Here is a 27,722-nt window from a genome sequence, read left to right as displayed (position 1 = left end):
CCCTGGTGTCTCATGTCCATGGGCTCATTTCATCCCTCAGTACCTCACCAAAACACATCTGATACAACCCTTGCTGGCCCACATTTGTCACATTCCTTGCATCATTTTCTTGTGCTTCATACACCGAGATCTGGCAGGAATTCTTACACTTTAAAATAAGCTGGGGGCAGGGAAGGGATAAGGGGACAAAATGCTTAGAAATCCCATTTGGCCCCAGAATTCTGTAGCCCACCTGTCCCTTACACTGCTTTTCCCACCCTGGAGGATGGAAGGGACTTTGCTTTAAGCCTCAGTCAGAACTAACAAGTGAAGCTGGGTCGCTGCATGGAAAAGCTTGGAAAGGAAATCTATTGTGCTGTAGGAAACACCTCAGGAAATCCAGAGAACTTTCCTTCAATTTCAGACTTACCAGACTGAGGCTTAAATACCCAACGTGTGTATTCTAGTAAAACTTTACAGCACCAGAATAATACATAAACCCAGTAATACATGAAATCCATCCTGGGAATAAAATCAAAATTTAAACTCTTGAGTCTCATGGTGCTCAAAGGAAAAAAAAAAATCCAGACAAGGAGAGGTGTTGGCCCAAGTGCCTGATGTTAAATTCCAATTTAGGTAATTGCACTGGGCCTACGCAAATTCCTCCTCGGTTTCTGGGAGATGCAGCATTCACTTCCTGCCTGGCACTGAGCTGATGTCACTGGCTGCCACATTCCAGCCCGGAGGTGGCAGCAGTTTGGCAGTGGGTGAAGCCACGCAGGTTTGCACAGCTCTTCACACAGCCCTTGTCAGTGTTTCTCTTCCTGCAGGCGTGGTCTGCAAAGCTCTCCAGTGCAGGGTAGCAGAAGGAGGCCCAGAATTCCTAATAAAACACTTCTATTTTATACACTTTCACATATAAAACCTGCTCTAGACAGTTGTTTGTTAGAACAACCAACTACCAGTGCATCAGGGAATCAAATCCCTAAATGCAAATCATTCCCTAAACACAGAGAAGCCAAAAAAATGCCAAAAACAATTCTGTGGAATTTAATCTGACAGCCCAGGTGGTTCTTCCTACCCCTGGATCCCAGCTCCTAAGGATGTGAGCTTGGATTATGCTCCAGAAACCAAGGAGTCATTTAAACACAGCTCACCTAAGAGCAGGCAAGGAACTGCTGCAAATTTAAGCTACGCAAGAGGATTCTTAAAAGCATCAAGCTACAACCCAAGAATTAAAAGTACTAAAGAAATAAAAAGAAAACAATAAAAAGCCACAAAATACGTCAAGAGCTGGTGCCAGGCAGCCCCACTAGATGTCCCCACTGACCGAGGGGAGCTGCTGGCACAGGGACAGTGCCTCGCCCACGGACCAGCCCCCTGCTCTGGGCACCGGAATTTCCAAGCTTTGGGCGTTTTAAAATGGAAATTGAAGTAAAGACTAAACAAAAACTAACAGTGACATCTCTTATTTCTCCCTGAAATCCCCTCTCCGTGAAATACATTCCAACTACAGCTCAGTTAAAATCAGGCACTGCAGCTCAGCTGCCCACTGACATGGGGGCAGCGTCTAAAGACCAAAAAACAAGGACAAAAGGAGAAAAGATACCCCTGCTACAAGGATTCTGTGGTTTTACCTGATTGAGACCAGCGTGGAAAAGGACATCTGATGTCAGTCACACACCTGCTTAAGGGCAACTTTTAATATCCCCAGCTACAGTAAAATCTGAAATCATTGTCACAGGCAGGAAGAGTCATTGTAAAAGAACCAACTTCAGCTCCCTCAAGGGTCTTTTGTGTCTTACCCCCTTTTGGTTTTCACTTTCAACATTCTTGAGACCACAGCCAAAGAGTGTTTAAAATAATTTCTATCAGTGCCACAAGGTTCTCATTAAATTTCAGTATTTTAATCACTTATCACACAGGCATGCACTTTGTGTAAAGGATTTTATAAAAACATACTCCTTCCCTTTAAAAAAGGAATAGAAAGAACAAGAAATACAGTGTTGTTAGACAGCACTCACCTCCTGCTCCTGTTGAAAGATGACAACTCTCCCTCCCTTGTCTCCTGTTGCTAACAACTCTCCAGAATGGTTAAATTCTACTGTAGAAATTATATCCGCTGCAGAACAACAAAAATAAACCCCACAGATTAATCATTCTAAATACCAAGTAGCCAAGAAAGCAACAATTTAAGAAAAAAACTCAAACCATTAAAAAAATCATGCTTTAGTTAAAGGACATCTATGAAATGCAAGTAGAAGTTCCTTCCAAAAAATAACAGTAATTTTTAAGCTGTACATTTGAGAAGCATTAATAGATCACCATGCCAGCACTACAAGCCTGGTGTTGTGCAATACTTTGTTCTTAAAAGTTTAATATCATAAACTTCTTAGAACTGATTTTCCTACTCTGACTCAACTTTAGATAATACAGACTGTACCTTCCTAGAGAAACTGTGTACATTTATTTTCTCAATTTTTCCTAATGCATGATTTAGATACAATCATCATCCATATGACCTCAAAGCACCTTTGTTTTGGTTTTTTTTAAGGACTCAGTACACATTTGATAACCTAAAGGCAAAAGGTATCAGGGAAGAAAACCATCAGTGTTTAAGGAATGCAAGGAATAAACAACAGCAGAAAACAAGGAAAAAACCTCAACAGTCTCCAAAAAACCCAAGTATCTCTTCTGGATGAAGGAGGTTTACATTATCACAAGTGTTTTTATAGGGAGTGCTAAAATTAAATTGTGAATATAAACTGACAAGAATAGTAATCCCTAGTATCAAACTGAGCTGTTCATACATCAGAAAGGATAAATTACAACTTAAGCTCAAGCCCACCCATTCACATTTCCAAAGGTTCAAATGCTCCTTGAACTCCCAAACAACTGAATCAGAAGCCAAACCATTTTTGAAACACTAAACTGCAACACAACTCTATAAATCTAATTTTCTGCAGGAGAAACTACTTGAGAGTTTCACAAGTCTTGAGGCTGTTTCACTTCCATGCCAGTCAGCTGTAGATAAACAGTATTTTCTGTGGGATGGTTTCTTTTTTCTCCATTGCATTTGTAACATTTTAGAGTTAAAAAAGATCAATACCTGCTTGACTTAGAGCCAAACACCATCTGCAGAGAGTTCAGATGTGTTTTGAATTGTACAGATGTGTTCAGTATTGTAAAAACTGCCCCAGAGATGCCCCCACCAACCTCGCTGCCACTGCTGCAGCTGGCTGGAATGGCTCCAAAGGGAGTTAAGGACAGAAACACAACCACAGCCTGTACCTCACTGAGCCAGCACCCACATCACACACACTAAAACTTCCATTCCAGGGCTCATTTTCCCCCCAGAAGGCAGCAGTTACTCCAGCCAGTCATTCTTCTATTTGTGACCAAGATCAAGTGATTTATCTCACATCTGTATGGCTTGAGGGGCAAAGCACTGAGCTGCAGATGTGGTGTTTGACAGGTACCTCTCCCAGGTGAGCAGGGCATGGAGATAAACAATTCATCAATGTGCAGAAAGTGGGAGGTGCAAACCAAGCAGTCCAATTTTGACTTTTCCACGCAATGCAAAGCACATGGTTGTACTCCTCCAACAGGAAAATACCTTAAAAGGTTATCAATTAATTGAAGAAAAACATCTCTCAGCAGTGAGAAGTGCACAGAATAATTACTACTGTGAAAAACACAGACTTAACACTACAAGCTCTGACAATCTTGAAACTGATAAGACAACACAGTAAATTATCAGCAGATCCAAGGTGTCCATATATGTGGAAAGAGAAGAGCAAATTAAAAGTTGCCTTAGAAATCTCATATATCCATCTAAGAACAGATGGATAAATTAATCAAAGTACTTATTTGGTGAAAGTCATGGGAAAGTTTAGAACAGGCAGCAACAGCAGCCAGAAAAACCTTTAATTAAGAATAAAAAAACTCTGTTTTCCTAGGTCTGATGATGCTATATATTACATTTACTATAATAGAAATCTCATATATAGCAGAAACACAACAACTTTTTTGTAGATCCCAGACATTCTTGTTTTTTGCATTTAATTTCCAGGAGAATCCAAGCTGCAAACACAGAGCTGCTCCTGCTGGGAAATGATGCCAGTGCCAGGAGTGTTACTGAAGGGAGAAGCAGATGTGTAGTGCCCTACTGTCACCACATCGATGGCTGCTGGAAATAGGATGCATTTCAGTGCCCTCTTCCAGCACAGTGTCAGAGATAAATAACCATTGACCCCTTATCTGATTCCCAAACCCCTCCTAGGCCACAGGGTTATCTGCTGTCACACCCTACCCTGGAGATCAGATTTGCCTTCTCCTCCCCTCAAGCATCTCAGGACACCTCTGACACCAAGAGGTGTCAGACATTGGTGTCACACACCAAGTGACATTGCCAGTGCTGAGGGTTTCAAACACTACATGGCAGCATCAATCACAAGAGATGAAGACATGATTGTGACAAAGACAAAAATCATGACAGCAAGGTACAGCCGCATTCCTGCAGGGCACCTGCAATACCAACTGAACCAGGTTCTCATTCTTGCAGGACTGGGGACAAAGAATTCACAGGTTATTACATCATTTACAAGTATTTCTCTGCACAGATCTAATACTAGTCCTTTAGTTCCATTCAATATTCCTTCACAGACACTTATTGTTGTAGAAACGCTTCTGAGACTGCTAAACGCTTTCAAATGATGTTATTTAGTGACCTGAAAGCAAAGGGGCGGTGGGGTGGGAATCACCTATACAACCTGAAATCCATTTACAAATGAAAACATTCTGCAGCAGGTTGAGCAGAACACAATGGAAACACAGAGCTGCTGCACAGCTGTATCCCCACCTCAGAGATATAAAACCCAACAGTCGAACAAAGCCACTGATGACAAAAATCTCAAACTCAAGAGAGGCTTTGACCCATCAGCACATGGAGACAGGACAGATTCTGCTTCTCCCGGAGCCATCCAAAGCTTCCCACAGCTCTCCCAGATCCAGCAGCTACAATCTGACCAAGCTTTCCTCTCCTTCTGCACATCATCTTTATGTTCATGACCTGCTTTTAGTTTTTTAAGCTTCAGTGAGACATCTTCACTTTTCAAGTGCCCCCACAAAACCACCAGCAAGATCTGGACACTTTACTGGATTCAAGCAGGACTAAATTCTTCCATGGCAGACATGGAGACAGGAACCTGAGAGCCAAAAAAAAATTTAAAACAAGGTGTTTTGACAGGGAATAGGAAAAGGATAAAACACATTTCAAAGCTTCAGGCAGGGCTCTGAGACCACTGGGCCAGTGCATTGGAAAGAAAACTAGTTCAAATTAAAAAAGAAGAAAAAAGGAATTCAACAGATCTGAAATTACTTTTCCCATGTAAAAAGCAGTGTTTGGAACAAGAAAAATTCAGTGACAAATACTTAAAAATCACTTTCACACTTTAGGGGCCTTCCACATGTTGCAGTGAATGCAGAATGGGTGCATTGGCACCAAGTTTTCTGAAACTTTAAAGAAGGGATTGTGATGAGGTTTTACTACTATCCAAGTATCTATAGAAGAAAGGAATAAACCAGCTTCATCAATCCAAACCAGCAAAAGAAAACTGCCAATGACTTCATTCCAGAAGGCCCATTGCAAACCTGAAAAGCAATTCTGTATGTAAATTTCTTACCAATAATAGAATAAAGGGGATTTTATTAGTAGAGAAGAGGCTATCTATTTTAATGTTCCATGAACTTTATATAAACTCTGCTTAGAAAACATGCTTGGTAGGCAAAACATGTCACCTACTCTGCAGCAGCGAGTCAATCATGGCAGGAACAAAGAGAGGCTTTATTTCAGCAGACCCAAAAGGTTTCTGTGCAAGTTTTTGGAATCACGTTGATCTGCTGCCTAAGCAGAGAGCAAGTAAATCAGAGTGTTTACACAAGTGGAGCAATCTCCTGATGCTTCTAAGGACTGAACAAAGAATTGTAGCTTTGAAAAAGCATTTTAAAATTATTTAGAAAGTACTGTTTATAAACCTTCCCAGTGGCTCAAAACACCGTTCCTGGAATTTTCCAAAAGAGCAACTCAAAAAAAAAACCTTGTCCATAAAGCAGAGCAGATTATTTACAGGCTGGCAATTCTGTCCTGGGGAGTGAAAACTGAATTCAGTGACCTAACGTGGAGACCACTTCCTCAGTTTATCAGCCTGGAAAAGCTATTTTCATCAAACTAAACATCAATCAATCATTCCAAGGATACTTCAGAAACTGTCTCAAAAGAAAAACATTAAGAAACCAACTTTTAGGACTGGTATTAAAATCCATGGAAGCTCAAATAGCCTCAAACCGAGAGAGCAGCAGGGGAATGGATAAACATCATGAGAGATAAAGACAGTGAAATATTTGAATTTGATACACAACTGCGGAACATGCCTGAGCCATTCTTCCTGAAGAGAGCAAGAGTATCTTGTCCAGGAGAACCTGCAGACACATTAAGTGTCTGGAAATCACTTGGGGTTGTTTGGTCTTTTCCAGTTCAGGTTGAGGCAAAACCTCCCTGCTTCAAATACTGAACAGATGCAACTTCCAGAAACTCCAGCTCAAGTCCCAGCTAACGACAAAAATTTGTGGCTTTTGATTGGACTTTCTTGTTTGCAATAATGGTTTTGTTTTGGAGTTACGTACTTCATCATTGGGAAACAAAACCCAAACAAACAATGAAAGACACTGGAGAGAAAACAAAAGCTCTTCCAAGGCTTCAAATATTTTAAGCAGCTCCACAATGCACTGAGTCATCCCACCAACACCCCATTGTTTGTGATTTGGATTTACTACTTTATCCAGAGTCCTGATATATCGTGTATTTATCTCTGTACGTAGTGAGGTGTTAATCCCAAAGTGAACAGGAAGGCTGTTTAAACAAGATTAAGGCAGGGTGACCACACATCTGTGTGCAGAGAGCTCCCAACACAGGGTACCACAACTTCACACCCCAGGAAAAGAGCAAAATGCCACGCACTGTTTAGTGCTGGTGGTATAAAAGAAAACACCCTCTGCATTCCAGCCTCATCCCTAATTTATGTCTGTGGAGAGGGGGAAGGGAACACAAGAATTGTATGCTCTAAAGTTACCATGACCAGTTTTACTATTGACTTCATTTCCCTCTTTCTTTATTCACTTGCAGGAGTGATTCCCTGCATTCATTCCATCTCCCTGAAGTGACTAGGCAACAAATCCAAAGGCAGCTGGGAGAAGGCATTCCACTGTTCAATTTACTGCTTGAGATTCGTTCCAGAAGTCCTTTAAATAGATCTCTTCTCTACTAGAGAGGGCATTAAAAATATATTAATTCCTTCAAATATGGGGACAGGAAGAAATGCACGTAGAAATAGAGAAGCCAGAAAGGGGTTATTGCCCTTGTGGCAAAAACCCTCCCTCTGTGCCGTGCATCTCAGCCAGAGCCAGCTGGTTCCTTGTTCTCTCCCAAGTACCAGCTCTGGAATTTTGCAGCACACAAAGCTGCCCTCCTTCCCAGGGAAGGGAATTTGTCTGATGGCCAGCTCACTTCTCAGGGCTGTTGGCCCTGCTGGGGCAGACACAAACACACGGGAGCCCAGGGTGCAGCTCCAGCAGACAGTAATTAGGCTGGGTTTGCTGGCTTCTGCAAACCTGGGAGCTGTACAGAGACCAGGAAGATTTACAGAGTGTTCCCTGGCCTGCACGTTCACTCCAAGTGAGTGAACTCGCTTGAGCAGCCCTGGGAGGCTGAAAACTAAAAACATGACCATGACGAGGTTGTCATTTTCCTGCTGATGCTGAAAGCATTTCATGCCCTTTGAGGCTGAGACTCTCCCAGTCCTATTTACATCCCTACCCATGTGGAGCATACACAAGATACCAGTGGCCAAACAGGGAGTACATTTCACAGCATAAATTACTCACCTAAGTAAAATAATCAAATATAAGCCTTGTCAACCAGGCCTAAACTACCATGACTTCGCTCCAATTTCCTGGATTCCTCTATATTCTCATTTATTTTCTTTTATTCACCCTTTCTTCTCCCTTTCCTTCTCCAACTTTGCCAACCTTTGAGAAAAGACACACTAGGGAAGTTCTAGTTCAACAATGAGCTCAACTTTAGATTAGAAAGCCAGAGTGATTTACTCATTATTATTACTACTATACATTTAATTAGCTTTTTATTTAGCTCCCTAAAATAAAAGTTTGATACCACTTGTTTAAGCTTTTCCTGTTACTTTTTAGTCACATTAGCATGCCCCATACCTGCCCATCTCACTGTGGGCTCCCAGGTAAGCAGGGCTCTACTCTTGCATTGCAGAGCACAGCTCAGAGTGTGCCACATCCTCCTGAGATCACTCTTTGTGCTGTCAAATCCATGTACCAGCAATGACAGCAAGAACACTCTGTTATCACCAGCCTTCAGAAGCAGGAGCTGGAATGAAGTCACTTTTTTTAATGGGAGGAGGAAATGGAGGCAAGGGAAAGAACCAGTACTCCAAGACTCCATAGGATTTCCATGTATTAGGATGGCACAGAATTTACAGCTGCGTTTGTAACACTTAGATATTCTAGAGGTAATGCAACTCAATACTCAAGAACAAAACAATGTTATTTTGGTGGTTTCGCAAATTCATGCAAATAACTTTTGTTAAGCCTCATGGCTTCCTAGAAAACACAACAAACTTCCATCTCTCCCAGGATGGAATTTAGGAAGGAATTTAGAATTCTTAGCAGGAACAGCAGCACCAGCCCTAATCTTGTTGCCATTACTTTTATGTAAGGCCAGTAATGCTCCTAACCAGCTTTACCGGGCTCAATGCTGAGAGCAGAACAACTCCAAATCCATCTGTCCCATGCACCAGAAGCTGCTCCTCCCTGCAAAGCCAGAGTGAGAGGATGGCATTCGAACTGCAGAGAACAGGATTACCACAGAAGTGACTCAAAAGCTTCTACCAGTTGGGATAGGAACAAATATGTAGATTAAGTGTTTTACAAGATAATAGTAAAGCAGAGAAGAGAGTCACCATCTGCTAATCTCTCATCTGGAACAGCAGCTTCTTTCTTATGCATCCAGAAATCTTAATGTAATCTCAAGTTAACTCTGGCATCAAAGTAACATCCTCATTTAACCAGAATTCATAGAAAGCACAATCAACATCACAATCCATGTTGGAGAGGCAGCAGCACACTGAATGTTTTCACTCTTGTATTTGGCAAACAACTCCTGTGCCTCACTTGGGCAACTGCTTCAACATCTCCACTCAGGGCAAGTTTCCCCCACCAAATTCACCATTATTATTCCCCACAGTCCATTTCTGGACCAAGGCAAGAGACCAACAAAGAATTGTGTAAACCCAGCAACGCTCAGAAGGAGCAGAAATCACTACAGAGAAATCTTATAATCATCTTCAACAGACACTGCCACCATCTCCAACTTCTGTGAACAATGGCAACACATTTCATTTCTGTTCAACAATTTGTATTTTGCTAAGCTAACAGAGATCGCTGAGACTGAGCTGAAGGCATCAGATGAGTGAATTTGCTGTGGGGAAAAGCAAATGAACGCACTCAGGAGCAGCCACATCTCCAGCTAGCACAGCTGGATTTGCAAAGGCCATGGAGCCCACACTCAAAATGCCACTTAACTGCATTTCTGTGTGCAGCCTCCACGAGCTTCCGTCTAAAACAAGGCCAGAATCTGGCTTTGCTAGAACAGAAAGAAAACTGATTTAAAGTGCAGACCACTGCCTTCCTGTCTCCATCTATAGTAGGAAACTCAAGTCTCCAGTACACAGGACTCCAAGACACCTGTGGTGGCAGGGAAAAACAGAGATGACAAACGGCAGCAAGTCAAAGCACTCTGAAAACAGATGTGTCAGATACTGATGTGTCCCTGCTTCCCACCACTGAAAATGACATAAAATTGCTCTGAAATTTTATCTTAGTGAAAAGAAAGCATTCACACTGAAAAATAATACTATGAGCTTAGGGAAGGAACTTTTACACTTTAAATTGATTTAAAACTGTGATCTGCTGTGCAATACCTGTACCATGACCACTGTAACCACTGGGCTGTAAGCTTTATTTCTGCTCACCAAGCCTGGCACTGCACTCTGTAACTCCTTGCATGCCAACTTCACTGCAAACCTACAGAAGAAAGCAAACCTATGGGGTTAGGATTTGTTAGCAGAAAACAGTCCTGAACTGGCCCCTTGAAACCATTTCATCTGATGAGAGAATTAAATAGTTTTGGGGTTTTTAACCCCAAGTAAGTTTTTATTAGTAAGTGTTTAAAAAATTACTGTGAAAAATTCTCTCCTGTTAAACTCAACAACAGCAGACAGAAGAATGTTCTGGCTATACAAACAAATGCAAAGCTGTTTGGTTTCTGGATAGAAACCATTAACCCCCATCACACTGATTAATTACTTTCTATTTTTAGACTTTAAGACATGACTGCAGTTACCTTCAGAACACATGCACAGGAGATCAAGAGGCAAATTCCCTCCTTCCACCAAGCAAAAGACTATCAACTGAATGAATCTAGTACAAAAAGTGCTGCAAACTGGAGTTCCCAGTATTTGTCTTGCCCCTAGAAGGACATGATCTAGTTGGGAGAACTGAGGAAGGCACAAGCAGTCTGACGACATGCAGATAAGCGGGAAAATACATTTAAAACAGACCAGACAAATAAACACCCAAAAAACTCCTGCTGCCTGGGCCGCCCACACCCAGGCACTGAATATTTAACAGGTAAAGGTTAACCTGGCTCCAGCAGTGGTTGATGTGGAAAACATCACACCCTGAAATCAGCAAAACAGGAGTTGTGGCCCTCGCTGCAGTTGCCAGGTTCTTTGGGAGCTGCCTTCACCTCTGAGGTGTGTTTTACACATACACCCAAGGCCATCTACCCCATAGCCCTTGCCACCCTGGAATTGAGGGGCTGGGTGTGTGAGGCTTCTGCCAGAGCTCCACAACTCTGGAGACTGCTGCTGTCCCAGGAACTCTGTGTGAACTACTGCAAAGTGGGGACCTTCCCAGCTCAAGACAGAGCCATTTTTCAACTCAACACGAGCTACATCAGCCTGAAAATACTCCAAACTCAATAATAAGGGATTATTTAATACCTGACAAGAATTCCCTGGAGGCATCCTCTGCCTGGAAACCACAAACAGCAGTTACTGCACTCTGTGAAAGGCAGCTCAACCTCAAGATGAGCTGAGGCAACACTCCATTATTTCACTGTATCCTTATAGTTTCTAGTCTTTCCAAGAGGCCTCCAAGTTGTCATTTGAGGAATAAATGTGATTAGGAAAGCAACAACTAAGTCAATTCCCCCTTTTAAATCTTCATTACCCAGGTGCAGAGTTTTTCTCCCAAAGAATATCCTAAATAATGTACTCAAACAGGGAATTCCACCTTACATTAGTAGCATTGCAAACATATTTAGGAAGGTAAGAGACACACATACACAGGGAACATTTTCCTGGGGACAAAGAGCAAGGGATGAGCATTTAGTTCACATCTCTTAAAAACACGCTTCCCAAACTCAAATATTCCTTCAAATATGACAGGAAGTGCCTATTTGCTTTTCCTATTCATACTAATTCAGGTCTATTGTTGGTTGAAACAAAGGTCTTTCAACCTGCATCAACCGTTCCCAGGACATTTGACACCAGTTTATTAATATCATAAACAGGAGAGGTCTGAGTGGCAGAAATCCAGCCCCATTCCTGGTGCCCAGCTGAAGTCACCTCAGAATGGAGGGTGTCTCACAGTTTGTGGAACTACAACATTTATCCAGGACCAGGAATAAGCAGTTGAAGGTCACTCCTTGAGTCTTTCTTTGCAGCTACTGTAATATTGCAGAATAATAATTTATTTTCTTTTTAAAAGGGCTCAATCTTTCCTGCTTCCAAGCAGAATTGTTCTGCTTTTAAACAAAAAAGTAATCAACAGTAAATCCAGTGTTTCAGCATTTTTAAATGCCAGGCACCTGTTTGATGGAAAAGCTACTGTGGGGTTCAGTTTCCTAACATCACAAAATTCAGCTGTTGAGAGCTTCCAGCTCCTGAAGCTTGAATCTATTTTCAGGCAGGGAAGAGGAAAAGAAGAGTGGCCCTCCTACTGAGGATGTGTCACACTCAGTGTTGCATCAATCCCCTTTCAATTACAGTGAAAACTCCTCTTCGCTCAGTCTAGGATTACCAAAAAAAGCCTGGGAACAGTAGTTATCCAGAGGTTGGATAACACCACAATCAGAGGCTATGCACCCCCAGCATTCCTTGAGAAAGGATGAGTTTAATGGGAAATTGGAAAAAAAATAACAGGCACACAAAACATATCAAATCTCCTACCTAAGCAACATTTGTGTTAAAACCAGACGTGCATCATAATTCTTAATTCATGTTGTTTCCAAACATCATCTGCCATAAAAATCCATCTGACATCCCAGGTACCTGGCCTAGCTTTGCTTATGCCTGCTGCCATCACAGGCCACGTCAGCTACACTCAACCTGGAGAAGTTGTGTCCCTGCTCTGATGCAAAGCAGCCCAGAACCTCAAGCTTCCATCAAGTGCCACAGAATTCTGGGAATAAACAAAGTTTTTAACAGCCCACAAGAGTCGCAGAACCAAACCTTCCTTAAGTGCACTGAAAAAAATGGGCAGACGTATTCTTTTGTGCTGCAGTAATAAAACTCTACCTAAAAGCAATTTTCTTCTATCCTCAAGTGAAATATTTGCTAAAAGGTAACCATATGAACTCTATAGTTTGTTTGAAGGGGGACTGGCAGTGTCAGGGTACTCTGCTTCCACAGTTTTGAAAACAGATAAAACATCAGTTATTACTGCAACATAGAGATAATTTGGCTAAATTACACAAGAAAGAGCTTCCTTTCCTTGGAATTTTCCCTTTCAACCAGGCATTATCCCTTTAAACCAAGGAGCTGCACTAAGTGTTACACACAATCCATACCAGCTCTAGTTCCTTCAGAAACACTTTCAGCCACCAGAACCTACACTGATTTCTGAGACAAAGATGACAGAATGGTTTAGTTATATTTGTATTGTGTAGAATTTAGTTTGAGAGTTACTCATCATTTCTGTCCTTTGTAGAGCTGCATACAGATCATACATATCTAATTATAGGGGAACAAAATTAACTCCAGCAGGAACCAACTTCATGCCCACAATTGCTTCATCTGAGATCCCCTCAGGTGCCTGAACATTCTGTCACTATCACTCACAAAACTGGAACCTGTTGAGCAATAGGAGGAGAATTGAGACCAAAAAAACCCTTATAAATAACAGATTTGATTATTTCTCCTCTAACACAGCATTTGCCTGGTTTTAATACTCTGGTATATTACTTGTTCCATCTTTTCTGCCTGCAGAGTTTTAACTTACAACCTATCATTAATAAAGCTGCAGCAAAACTGCCTATCTAATTTTCAAGAGGGTAACAACTCAATTTTAGCACTGCTGAAGACAAAAATTCATGTTTACTGATTTTCCAGAATAAACTTCATGCTGAAACAACCAAATTAAATGTCTATTTCTGACATTTGTGAACTGTAGAAAACATCCCTGCTGACCTGAAGATAAAGCACACCCTAGGAATCTATAAAGATTGAGGAGACCCCAAATCCATCTCAAGCCACCACTCCCTGGCAAACCTGTATGCACAGAGCTAAGTCACAGTTCATTCTCTCGAGGCTCCTCAGGGTTTATCCATAATGCTCATACAAGTGCTCCATAATTCTCCTAAGACATGCTTCGAAATGCAAGTTATACAGAGTATAAGGATTCCCCAAAATGCATTAAAAGTATTTGACTGAGTCTTATTGAAGCTTTATTTCTTGTCTCTCTGATAAGTATGTTGGCAATGTATCTGTTTTGCAAACCCAAGCTAATTACCCCTTGGTAGCAGAAGTGCTTTGCTGGAGTGCAGAGCTGCTTGATTTATACTTCCAGTTTCTTAGGGAGCTGCTCTCAATGTGTTCTACAATGAATGAAAAAGTGTTCATGAAATAAGAAAAATGTGAACAAGCTCAGAAATACCACCTAGGCCTTCAAAAAGAAAAGGGTGCCAGCAGTTGAACTGTTCTTCCCACCAAGAAAGATGGAGAGGGACTATATCCAAGGGCCTGGAGGGACAGGACAAGAAGGAATGGGTTCAAACTGAAAGAGAGGAGGTCAAGATGGGATATTGGGAAGAAATTCCTCCCTGTGAGGGTGGTGAGGGGCTGGGATGGAATTCCCAGAGAAGCTGTGGCTGCTCCAGTCCTGGACATGTCCAAGGCAAGGTTGAACAGGGCTTGGAGCAGCCTGGGACAGTGGGAAGTGTCCCTGCCCATGGCAGGGGTGGCACTGGATGAGCTTTAAGATCCCTTCCAACCCAAAGCACTCCAGGATTCTGTGACTCCAGGTTCTCCCCAGTTATCAGCACAAAGCCAGTGCCTCAGAGCCGTACCAGCACTGATTTCCACTCCAGCCCTGGGTGCACCCCACATCCACAGTGCAGGGGCTCCTTCACCAGGGGTGGCTTCAGACACAGCCGAGGCTCTGGGCAGTGAAGATCTCAGAGATCCTTTTGAGACTGCTCAGTGCCACAGCTGAAGGCTTTTAATAAACATCCAAGAGGAGCAGCAGGTACAGCTAAGAGATTTGCATTGAGAGAATGTCCTAACGAGCTCCTGGGGGGCTGTTCTCAGTGATCCATCCTTACTCTGTTTGACAGCTGATAAACACATTTGCTACGATAACCAGGGGCTGAGGACACTCCAGAGTCCCCACTCTGAGCAGGGATTTCTCAAATGCCAAAATTACTTTCGTGCTCTTTGATTGCTTTTAAAAGTGGATTTCTTCTTTCTGAGGAAAAAAAAGTTTATGAGCAACAGGACCAGCAGAGAATCAGCCCTGTGATCAGGCAAAACACAAAAGTATTTATTCACCTCTTTTCTAATTCACAGAATGTTTTTAAGTTTCTTCTCAAGAATACAAATTACTTGAGACAGCTTACACCGACTATAACTGAATATTCTATAAAATGTTACTGTATTACTTATTCAAGTGGGTGTTTACCTACACAGCACTGAAAAATACAGCCTGTTTCCTAGTGCAGGTATCAATTCATATATTAAACATCCAATCAGTATAAATTTTGGATGTCTGTTCATGGAAAGAATAAATAATTTTAATTTCAAGTTGTATTTACTTGAACCCTAACCTAATGCCTAGTCATTATCTAATAGCGTTTATTTAAAAAAATCCAGAAATAAAATCTACTAGCTTATGCTTATATTTATTAGTTTTTATTATCCCTTTTTTTCCTTTATGCTCAAGACAGGCGATTTGTGAGTCCTTGGATCTAATTTGATTGGTAATTATTTACTTTTAATTCCTGCTGACAGTCCCCTCATAACCCTATAGAAAAATTCCTCACATCCACCACGATATCTGCCCTGAAGTACACACTAATAACAGGCTAAACAGTCCCTCAGCAGACCTTACTTCAGATCTTTTCAGGGTTTGTTTGTGTTCCCAAGTAGTACAGAGCTATTTATGGAAAAATCTCTGCTGGAATCACAGCCAGAATTTCAATAGGCTGCACGGCACAGTGCAGCCAGGGGTTGCTGTTCTGTTTGCAAATAACAATATATTTGGAAATAACATACTGGGCCATTGTTCTGCACGTAGAGAAAAGAGGCCTTCAGGCAATGCCTTTCTTGTCACTGAGAAAGCTACAGACAGAGCTCTGCAATACCTTCATTTTCTCTTTTTGCTAAAGCCAATCCAAAACACACGCTGCAGGTTAAAATTTAGTAATAGCATTGTTAGAAAAAAATATAATACTTTGGCAATACCTTTCAAATTAGAACTCTGTGACTTGGTGTGCATTCTTGTTGCAGATATATAAAAAAAAAAAACAACTCCTCAAAACTACCCTGCTGTTTCAGACTCTTCTAACACATTCTTTGACCAAAGGATCTATTCCAGGTGCAAAGCTCAGGCCAAACATTTGGAAGCTTTTAATCTTGGTGTGTAGAATGCAGGAGGCTGTTGTGGCTCAGACAATGCATGTAGTGCCTCCTTCTAAGTAAGGAAAATGAAATGAGAAATTCCTCCTGCCTACCAGAAAGGCAGGGAGGGAGGGCAGGAGGAAGGGCCACTCTCCAGCTGAATTTCAGGCAGCCTGCCGGGGAGCACAGGGCCTGTGAAGGTCACAAGTACAACTGAAGTTTCCAGCAGAGATAAATACACAGCTCTATGAAGTGGCTGGAGAACCAAAATTTCTGATTACTTGCCTCACTCTGGTCACTCAATCAGCTATCAGTTCCTTTTAATACCTAGTGCATCTTTAGTGGCACTTGGAACCTTAAAGAACAGTCTTCTTTTGCCCAGTTGCCTTTTCTCCCCCCACCCCCCACTTGGCAAGTGTTTTCCTGTGTTTCTATTCTGGCCCAAGCATACATGCCTCAGCTTCTTAAAAAAAAAAAAAAACCCAACACATTATTAAACAGAAGCCAATGCTAATTTCTGGCCTGGACTTTGAGATTCCTAACACATGGAATCTTGATCACTCCAAGGCATATTTATAACATCTCTTAAAATTATATATATAGTCTTCTAATCTGAGCAAAATACCAACTTTTATTTTTAAGTGTTTGTTTCAAATATGTCTGCTTACAGACCAAGACCTTTTCTGTGGGTTTTGGAAGAGTTGCATAACAGATATATAGATATATACATATTTGTTTATATATGTTGCACATATGTTTTATGTATAAAAAGGTAGAGAACATTTTGGTAGTGTTACTGTTCTGCAAGGATGTCAAAGGTCATTACAAAAAACTATAAAAGGCTTTGGAACTTCATTTTAGGAAACACCACCCAGGTCTCACAAGCAGGGATGATAAAGCAGGGAAGGGTTAAATGACTTCAAATAAAACAACCACAGATAATTACTTTCAGTTATCTCCATTTCTAGTCTTCCATCAGTCTCCCCACCATCCCCTGCGATAATGACATTCAAATTTAAACTTCTAAGTTGGCAAAAAGTAAAAGAGTAATAAGAACTCTGCAAGAAAATGGACCTCAGACCAAAGACCCTGGTTAGAATAAACATGAACTGGAAGGTGCCAAACAACTTCCAGTTGAATGCAACATAAATCACCCAGAAAAAGAATTTCAGCGTATATATAAACAAGTTTATGGGCACAAAGAGAAACTTCTCTTGACAGCTCCTTCAGAAGGACAGTGAGCAAGCAGCAGGAAGGAAATGCAGGATACAACCCTGCCATGGCACCTTTCTAACGCAGAGGTGCAGCTAAGCAGAGCGCAGGAACACCGCAGCAGCACAGAGGCATGACCTGAGGACCTGCCTGCACAGCTGCTGATGCCAGTTTAGAACCAGCAGAACAATGAGCATCCTCCAGAAACAGGCAGGTGTTTGCTACTCCCAGGCTTGGGATGAGCTTCCTCAGGTCACACCAAGTGAAAGCATTCCCAAGCTCCAGGGAGCTCATGTGCAGAATATCCAAGTGATTTTGTTTTGTTTCAAATGCTCTTTACCTTCCTCCTGCCCTTTCGTCTGAGGCATCTCATTACTGGGAGACACAAACGAGCTGGGTTAAGCACAGCACGTGTCCTGCTGCAGGAACACAACCCTGCTGCCAGCTCCTGCTGCTTGCCAGAGCAGGTTACCACTTCCAGAAAGGTTTGAAATAAAATAAAAGACCCTGGATACTTTTTTAAAACACACATGCAAAAAAGGAGTGTGAGATTTAGCTTAAAACAAACAAACAAACAAAACTAAATCAAAACAATGACATGAAGCTGTGAGAAGAATTTATGGAGAAAGGCAGAAGAATTATATGGTTTCAGAAAGTTTTAAACTTCTGGGCAAAAAGCCATTCCTGCCAGTTCCACATTCCAGTAAAACAGCTTATGAATGTTTCACTATTACCTCTATAAACAGCGACATTTTCTCACTGCTGGGCTATATAATGAACACTGTAGGCTTCAACTGCTGTTTGTCCATATTGATCTATGAGAAGAAATGTCCTCAATATGAATCTCTGTGCACTAAAAGCCGAGTTTTCACATGAACAAGCAGGTATCAACTATAAACATGAGAAGGAGGCTCAACTGTTCCCCATTCCACAGTTTCCCATGTTGCCTTAGAACCATTATCAACTCTCCAAGAGAAGTAATCCATTCTTTCACCTCTTATCCCATTCCTCTAGGACCACCACCTATCCCACCACAAACATTTGCTAAGAGTTGGACAAATTAAGTCTGGAGAAGATGATGTGGAATAAAATTAATCCAAAAGGAAGCCAAGACATGAAATTTTCATTTGGGTTGGTTTCCCCAAGTGCCCACCCTGGGGCTCAGGGATCACTTGGCTCAGCTGAAGGCAGTGACTGGCAGAGGCACCAGGAAGGACCATTTCTCTCAGGAGCAGCAGCTACTTGAAGTGACAATAAAACCACAGGCAGGCCAGGGTGTAATTTAAATTCTATTTCCTCCTCCCACACCAAGAGCACACTTAAGAACAAGCAAAACTGGGTAATTATTAAAAAATAATCCAAGTTTTTCTTTATTATCTCTAATATTCCTATATATTATTCCTTACACAATGCACCAGGAACAGTACCACAGAAGTCAGGGGTTTGTTACGCAATTCCATTGGAAAATAGCCCAGGAACTCTCAAACAAGAGTCTTTGAGAGTCATTATATTTTTATGAAAGCCAAAGCTTTATTTCAGTATGTAGTTCTTGTCCACTGGACCAATTCACTTCCAAGTTATTTGAAAATAATGCAGGACCTTCAGATTACATTTATAAACACTATACACAAACATAGCTCATGACTTCTTAAATCATCATTTAACAAGAGCATGAATGCCAGCTAAAATCACTGCTTTTAAGGATCAAAAAATGGTCACAAATACTTCTTATAGTCATTGAAAAAAAAAAGAAGAAAAAAACAGTTACTGGCATTCAACAAACAAGAATATATTAGAAATTACACCGCATTTTAAATATGCAACTATAATACGAAGTTTCAATTACCTTAACTGTTCCTGAATACATGCAATTATCTTTTCTCAGGTTCTCAAAACCAGAGTGCCAACTGTGTGTGTTTTCTGTGGGCTCACATTATTCCCAGAGCATTAATTTAAGAACTGCAATTGAAAATGCAAAGGGAAACATTTCCACACAACATGCCTTCTATATATCTGGGAAAATCAATTTTTCTTACAATACAACTCTTTTAAACCCTCTTTTTCCTGACCCTAAAATTTTCTTCCAAAATTAGATGCAAGCAGAACTGCCTCAGGGGTTTCACATGTGACCTAAATATGCTGGTTCTCTTCATGGTGCTATCACTTGTGGATCGCTGAGAGGAAAATACATTTTGATAAAGAATGGCTGACCAAATTAATAGCTTCTCCTCCAGTGCCTAACAAAAGAGTAATAAGTTAGGGGAGGAACAGGAGAAGCTTCTAGCCACTCCTGTTTCTCTCACTGAATTACAGTCTTGTAGAGAAGCATCAAGTAATTGTTTTCAGTAGTATCAGCTCGCAGTAGCAGAACCTGATGGTGGTACTTAATTTCGAAGGAAAATTAACAACCCAAAACCTTGCAGTCCCTAAAAAGCCAGGTGAGAGCACCCTCATGGAACACTGCCTGCTGCCCAGAGCTGTGTCCCACCCTAGGCCTTGCTGGGAAGCCAGAAAGTGAGCAACACTACATTCAATTAAGGAAATCCTGCTAGTAAAATTATGAATAAGTGCACACACACAAGGTATCAATACTTCACCTCATAAGAGTAATTTTTATTCCTTTTTATGCTTTCCCCATTTTCAAAGGTCCATGTCCCAGAGACTTCCAGTTTACTGACACAGTGACCTTACAAAAGCAGCATTTAGCTGGTGCATGTTGCAAGAGCTGAACTGAGCTGTGGCAATATAACAAAGCTATAATTATATGTGTTTTACTCAAGTTTAAAGCCTAGAAAACTGTCCTTGCATTGTTATTTTCTCTGTAAGAGCTACCACTGCTTCTTGAAAGAGATTACTCCAAATTGGTTTGGATCAATAAATACTTCCTGTATTTACCTGCTTTCATTTTCATTGGAACAGGGTAACTGTTACCTCTGTTCACATTCACAACCTAAATATCAACCTAAGCCAAGGCTTTTTACTCCTTTCAATCATTTCTTTGAAAGTGCAAACCTCAGTTTCACGTGATTACTGAACACTGACTTGTTCTGCTAAACTTTTCACTCCATACTAAAAATACTGTAGACACAGTTATGGTGCTGCACACTATAGAGCATTGAAAACAGGAAAAAAGGCCTGAAAAATACCCTTAAGGCAGTTATTAAAACATCTTATATAATGAAATTATTGTGGGAGTACAGTGTTTCCTACAGATGAAAGGACAAACTGCAGCCTTAACTCGGTACCATCAGTAATTGATGTTTTTGCTCCAAGAGGCGCACACAGAGCAGATTTAATTGCATACCCACTTTAACAGCAGCTAAAACAAAGGCAGACTAATTCTACAGCATTTAATGCAAGACAATACATCAGTTTAGGTGAAGATGAAATCCCAAAGAAGGGATCCATTTTTCAAATCATATTAAGATTGATAAAACAGGATAAGAGATTATCATTTGTCAGATTATCTTTTTTAAGTGCTTTACAGTAAAGCAATCAGTAATAACCCACCTCCCATTCAAGTGGTATTATTTCCTACAACAACTTCAAAGAAACTAAACTGCACTGATATTAACAAGCTCATTTTACTAACAGAGCTCAAAACAACACTGAACAAATCCCATTTCCACAGACTGCTTGTGTGGACACAGCAGAAAACCCACTCCACATGTACTATAAAAGAAAATCCATCACAAAATAATTCTGATACTGTAACAGTGATTTTATTGCTGGCCTAAAGATAGCACACGTTCAAAGTATGGATTTTGAAAAGCAAAGGTTTAAAGTTCCTTTTAGCAGCTGATTTTACCCTTCATGGTAGCACGACACTCAGAGATCAATCAGGATCTTACATTGCCTGTACATAAAGTCCTACAAAGAGACCAGTCTTCTTCCAGAGCTCCTCCTGTTCCTCTGAGCCACTTGATCACCCTCCACACTGCTGGCATAAGCACATGCAGAGCTCTGAGAATCACATCAGGGTTCAATTCAGCCGAAAAATAATCCCGTGAAAAAACACGATTTTACCAATTTTTCAGCTGGATCAGCTTCCCCAGCAAGTTCACTGTGCACTTAGGTGAACACCCATGCCAGCAGAGTGGGAAGGAGTGCCTCTTTAAGCAGAAATGCTGCCAAACATGCAGCTGTGGCCTAAATAGGCAAGCCAGGGAGAACAGAAAGAAGGAGGGGGGGGCAGGAAAAGTAGACAGTACAGCTTGGAACACCCAGCTTTTAACTCTTTCTTCAGCTCTGCATCCACTGGGAGCTTTAGTCTTCATTTTAGCTCTTCCAAAATACGTTCTGTGAAGCTACAGCTACCACACAACCCCATTCCTACAGTAGAAATAGCCAAAACAGAAGCATTTAGGTAGCACCTTTAAAATGAAAAGCTAGAAAGTTTCACAAAGCTGATCCAGAGCTGCAATCCATCAGGACTGCTGCTGATAACCTAGTTTGCAATCGTGTGCTGTGGAGTCTGATGGCTTGATCACCCTAGGAGTACATTTCCAACGCAAAAGCCTTTTTTATAACTAATTTTTAATTTAACACACGGATTCCAAGAACAGCAAAGCCTCACAGAAGGGACAGAAAAATCCCTGACTGACAAGCTGAAGTGCCCCAGCTTCCAAACCCATGCAAGAAAGAGGACTGAATTACTTCTGGGGAGCTGAACAGCCACTGCCTATTTATCTGTCTGCTAAATGCTCTTTGTTTTGGGGGACTGCACACTTTAAATGCACACTCTAGTCCATCCAGAGCAGCAGTTCCTAGAACACAGTAGCCTATTTCTCTCTCTAGATACAGACAGTCATTCTCTGACCAGCTGAAGAGCTCAAATACAGAAGCAGATTCAGGGATAAAGAACAGGACTGTAACCTTGGATCTTCCTTTTCTCCCATCTACAGCGTATTTCAAATTACCTCTTAAAAACAAACCTATTACTAGGCCTTGCTCCTTGTAAATGTTACCTCATGAGCACAGAGAACACAACCACAGCCCTCAAAAACCCAAATTAGTTTCCCTCCCACAGCTATATCCCAATCTTTCCTCAGCAATATTATTGCAATCTCACTGTCACTCTTTTTCTCTGAGAGTTTTTTCTCCTCTCCAATTCCATCAATCCTCATTAAAAAAAAAAAAAAAAAAAAAAAAGCACCCAGATTGCGGTAAACTACTTTTTTATAACCATCCTTACTCCTGCCTTCACTCAGAAATAACACTTTTCATGCATTCAAGACAAACTACCACTGTTGAAGCAACATCAGTCCCCACTGCTGCTCTGCAATTCTGAAACCTGTCAAAAAAAAGCATCAAACTACATTTGACAGACATAACACATCTAGAACCAAACACAGAAAGCATTCCTGAACAAGGGAAATGTCCAATTTTGTTTCAATCTTTTACCACACACAAGCCAGGGACAGAATTTTATCTGTTCATCATTTTCAGTCTAAAACAGACACAGCCATGTTTGAGTCTAAGAGGAGACATGAAGCAAACCCCAGATAATTAACAAAGCATCACAGAACGGTTAAGCATTAAGTATTCAGCATAAATAGTCACTAACTAGCACCCACAGCAGGTGTTCAGGCATGAAACAGTTAACTTGCCCAAGATGAGCAGTAATCACTCAGGGTTAAAGCTGAGGACTTAAGTTCCTGATCCCAGCCTTGGACCTGGACTATCAGACTTCTACATATCTTTGAATTACACCTGAAAGAACACAGAGATAGAACTGCTTGACTCTTCTCCTTCTGCTGAGCAATTAAACAAATTCGACTTAATTTGCTCTGAGGTACAAACTCACTCCATTAAGCAACTGTGTAGTTTTCAGATGCAGTTTAAACTCACAATTCTTAGTTACTCCCAACTGCAGTTGCTACTATACACATTCTGAAGATCAGCAAAAGAATAAAACCAACAAAACTTCTGCTGAAAATCTTTGTAATCCTTTCCCATAATCATTACCATAAAGGAAACTTCCACTAAGAAAACACTGGAGTATTTCTGGACAATTAAGTCTCACTTGCACTGAAACTGTGATGGCACAAAAGAAAGAAATCTTTGCATTACAGGCACTTTTGATAACCTGATCACTGAACTCATCAGAAACAAGCACTCTGTGTTCTCAACCCCACAAGACCTGTCTAACCCTCCCCACTGCACATGGAGAGGAACACAGATATGCCGTAGGACTGAGCTCCAGCAAGACAAATATGAAACTAAGAAGGGAAGAAAACTATTTCAGAAAGAGAGGAAGCAACCTGCAACAACCTTTGCACTCATACAGTGGACTTCTAAACCACTAGAAGGCAAACTTCTGCCATCAATTAGAATTAAGGACCCGAGTTATAATGAAGGCGACACTGAGATTTCAATTTATAACCTGATTTCTGTGCTTAACCGTGATCTGTCACGGCCAGGCCACAGCTTACAAGCAGGGATAAATTCCATTCAGACCAAATAAAGAGAGGCTACTTCTGCTCCTCACATTTACAGTAGTAAAGCTTTGCCACAGCAGTGACCCAGGCCAGCCCCAGGTACAAGTTCAGTGCCATCTTTCACCAGGCTTTAGCGGCAATTTCCCCTTCTACCCCTTACATCCATCCATCACACAGTGCTTGGAAAGCCAGAAAATTAAAAACTGTGTATCAGAGTTCATGTTTCAGCCACCAAAGCCACCAAATATCGACTTTGTAACAACCAGCCAGCCTAATCCAAATATCTAAAGAATTATAGGATATACATGCGATGGGAAGGCTGGAGGTCAGGTCTGACCTTAAATATACTGGAAGCTACAAAACAGCATTCTTGGCAGGCTCTTTAAAGTTAATACAACTGTTACTGTAATAAAAGTGTTACTGTCCAAAATGTTATTCTCCATTGGCCAGTTTTATAGACAAAAAGCACTGTAGGGAGACCACTGGGTTTTTATTCCACTGATTAATGCAATTAAATGATGTTGTTTTCCTGGTTATCACTGCTTTAGCTTAGTTCAAGACAGCTTTCCAATGTAAATATTGCAACACTGAGTTACCAACAGGAGGAAAACAGAAAGTGAAACTCCCAATTCTTTTACATTTGTTTTCTTCACTTTGTTTTTAGCAAGTTTCAGCACTCCACAACAAACTGCTATTTATATTTTGAGCTCTGCAGCCCTTCAAAAATCAGATCTCCACAGCCTTGTACTCCTGTACACAAATTGGTACTGTGCTCACCACAGGCATGACTGGAGTCCAGACCTGTTCTCTGGCAGACCACACTGGTTAAAGAGTCATTAAAGCTTCAGACAATAAGATTTCCTCGAGCTTTCACCATGGGCCTGCCCCAAGAAAGCAGATGGAAAGGCAGGGAATAAGAAAGGTCCTCAGACTGCGCTTGGACCTGCTGTCAATTTGTTGTTGGGTATTCCAAAAGACCAGAAGCTGCTGCTCCAGTTGATGCAAGAACCACATAAGGCTCCATGTCATGGAAGTGAACCTTGAAGTCAGAAATATTGCTAGGAAATGGAAAAATGCAACCACCCAATTCCAACAGAATTACAGCGAGGCACTGTGCTGTATAACAAAAAATCAATATAAACAACTGCTTCACCAACTTCCAGTATGGATTGTGGGAGCCAAATACACAGGAATAGGAAAGAATTTCAGCTCAACACAGTAATTACAACCAAGTATAACATCAACAATACTTGGGACCTGTCTCTAGGCAGCTCAGTTTCACAACATCTTGCAATATAACACACTTTGTATCTCAAGACTCATCCTAAGTCAGGTAGAGCTGACAATGAAACAAAATTTCTCTTCACTCTTTGGGTTACAGAATCAGAAAGCTACACAGCCCATAAAACAAAAAATGGATATTCGAAATGTTTCGGAAACAAAGCTGCCTGGCTTGCTGAAACTGTAGCCAGTTAATTCCCTTCAAGGCTCCCCTGAACTCCACCCCAGGATTCCAGCAGTGTTCCGTGCAGCTCCCAGCCTGGCAAGGCACCTTTTGTAACACCAAGTGCAACACTTAAAACAGCTCAGTCTGGCTTTCCTATTTCCTCACTTCTGCATTTCCAGATCCCTGTAAAGGCTAATTTTCTTTCTCCAAGTTCAATACCACTAGAAGCAAATCAACATGTATTTTAATGAAGAATTATTTGCAAGCACTGCAACTTCACAACCACAACTTCTTCAATACTTGTGCTTAATTACGGATTTAGTTTGATACATAAATAAAACAAAGGTTACAGAATTTTAAATCTGTCAGGGAAAAAATTATACCACATTTAACAGCACTTTTGAGTTCAAGTTTTAAAATCTACTTCCTGAAGAATTTAAACTGGAAATTGCTACAGAATTCTCATTTCCAAAAAATATATTTCAACTTGCAAACAACAGAAACCTCAGTGCATTGTTTGCCACATGCTGCAGCTAATAAATAAAAACAACTCAGTTATGCTTATACTGATCTTTTCTTTTGGCCCTTGGAAGCTAATCTGAACCACATGTCAAGCAGGGAAATAATGGAAACTGTAGTTACTGCTTTTCTAAATATAACATTAATCTCACTTGTATGTCAGAGCATTCAAGATATGCAAAAAAAGAAAAAAACCCAGGAATTACATAAGTGACAAGGCCAACTGCTTGCAAAAGAAAACTTTTAACTCATGATCTTACAGGCTGCTTTGTGCAAATAGGATTTTATGGCCTGAAGTCAGGGGACCTCTCCTCAAGAATGATCACAGAAGAGATTCTGCTCTCCAGCACAGAGAAAAGCACCATTCCCCCAGAGACCTCAAATCCAAGGGGAAAAAAACCCCAAAAAACAGTACAGTTTTTACAGGAAAATTCAGAGGCAGCCATCTTAGTGTAACGTAACACTTGTCACTGCCAGCTTGGAAAAGTTTTAGACAACTTCCAGTATTATTTCAAACCCAAACGTGCTCTTTACCTACTAAGTAGGCATGCACAAATATTCAGATTTCTTCCTCCTCTTGTTAATAGGAGCTGGAAAGATTGGGATAATCACTTTATCTAGTACTTAGATCTTCAAAGAGTACAAATATTAATTCTCACAACACCTCCTTGTGGAATGCAAGTATCACATTCCCCATTTTGCAGATTGAGAAAAAACAAATCAAAAGCCAAAAAATCAGAAAAATCTTAATCTTAGAAAACAATTCCAGCAAAAATAAGAAGCCTGAACTTTTTTACAAGAGTGCTGAATGGTACTTTCAAACCACAGTTTAAACCTGAATCTGGATATGGGAATGCACATTAAATGTCCATTTGCTTTGCTCAACGTGCACACAGCAACACTGGGATATTTCACTGACTGCATCCATATCTCCCTAACTAAGGAACGGTTAAAAAGTCAGAAAACAGTAAAAAATTTTGCTCTTACCTTCTGCTACATCATCGTCTACAGCGCCTTTCACCTGAGAAAAACACCACTGAATGTCATTTCCTCCTCCAGCTCCTAAAAAAATGAAAACAATTCAATAAAAACGAGCCCCCCCCCAGAGCAGCAGCGCAAGCACACAATGGTTCCAGATTGCACATTTCAGAGCCTGTGCACGCCCACTTCCTCAGCAGTGCTGAGGCACAATCACACACCACCCTCCCCACCTTTTTCCTTTGGATATTGTTTTTGTCAGCCTTCAATGCAGCGTTTGTCAAAAACAGGGAAGCACAAGCAGTGAAAAAGCTTCACTCACCCAAAGCTCGCTGGACTAAGCACCATTAACTACAAATTTAAAATTCAAGCGCACAAACGGCCGTGTTTAACACGAAGCTTTTTCCTGCTTGAGCAATCAGAACCCTCTAAACACACACACACAAACAACTTAAATACCAACTATCAGAGCTGTGCATTTTTAGAAAATTTCAATCTCCCATCCAATACAAACCAAGCACACAATTCATTTCCTCCTTTCACAAACCCACTGCGCCGACCCTACGCACTCAAGGCTAAAGAAAAAGAATTTTACCACAATTTTAGAGTCTCTTCGCAGAAGTAATGAAAGCAATTATCAGCCTGGAAAAAAAAAAAGCAGCAAATCCGAGCAGAAAAGCAAACAAGCAATCGGAGGGGAACAAGTTCTACTACCATAGAAAACGGATCGGAGAGAAAACTTCAGGAACATTACTGCCTCGGCTGAAGGCAGTGATTCATTTGAACCGTGCCACCAAAACACACACCAAAAATCACCACCCATTTCTTTTGCATTTCATTCTGAGCAAATCACTGCAGGGCTGAGGACATACAGGAAGAGACAGAAATGGGCTTGCCTCGGTTGGTTGGTCGTTGTTTTTTTTTTTTTTTTTCCCAAAAGCCACTGTCAAAATGGAACTTTTCCTCCACACAACTCAAACCGGCTGAGCAACAGATGGCATTTACACATTAATCCCGAGCTCTGGTAGGGCCTTGGGGATAACAAAGAATATAGGAGGAAACTCTTCCCGAGTTAAGAGAGGCAAAAAAAACTCAAAGAGAATG

The 27,722-nt window shown here is 41.0% G+C and overlaps 1 protein-coding gene across 3 annotated transcripts in view; it reads right to left on the bottom strand.

The window, feature by feature from the left end:
* Positions 1–27,722, bottom strand: part of PPP2R2A (protein phosphatase 2 regulatory subunit Balpha) — a 36,164-nt gene that overhangs the window by 5,951 nt on the left and 2,491 nt on the right. For 2 of the 3 annotated variants that reach the window (XM_058859244.1, XM_058859242.1), the window contains exons 2-3: positions 26,628–26,702; positions 2,004–2,101 (exon numbers count right to left, since the gene is read on the bottom strand). In XM_058859244.1, the coding sequence (XP_058715227.1) occupies positions 2,004–2,101; positions 26,628–26,702 (173 nt within the window). Of the gene's footprint in view, positions 1–2,003; positions 2,102–26,627; positions 26,703–27,332; positions 27,385–27,722 lie in introns of those variants that run through there. The other variant, XM_058859243.1, reaches the window with a different exon arrangement.

This window comes from Poecile atricapillus, chromosome 29 (assembly GCF_030490865.1).
Source record: "Poecile atricapillus isolate bPoeAtr1 chromosome 29, bPoeAtr1.hap1, whole genome shotgun sequence".
Classification (NCBI taxonomy): domain Eukaryota; kingdom Metazoa; phylum Chordata; class Aves; order Passeriformes; family Paridae; genus Poecile; species Poecile atricapillus.
This window is presented reverse-complemented; position numbering and strand designations above follow the sequence as displayed.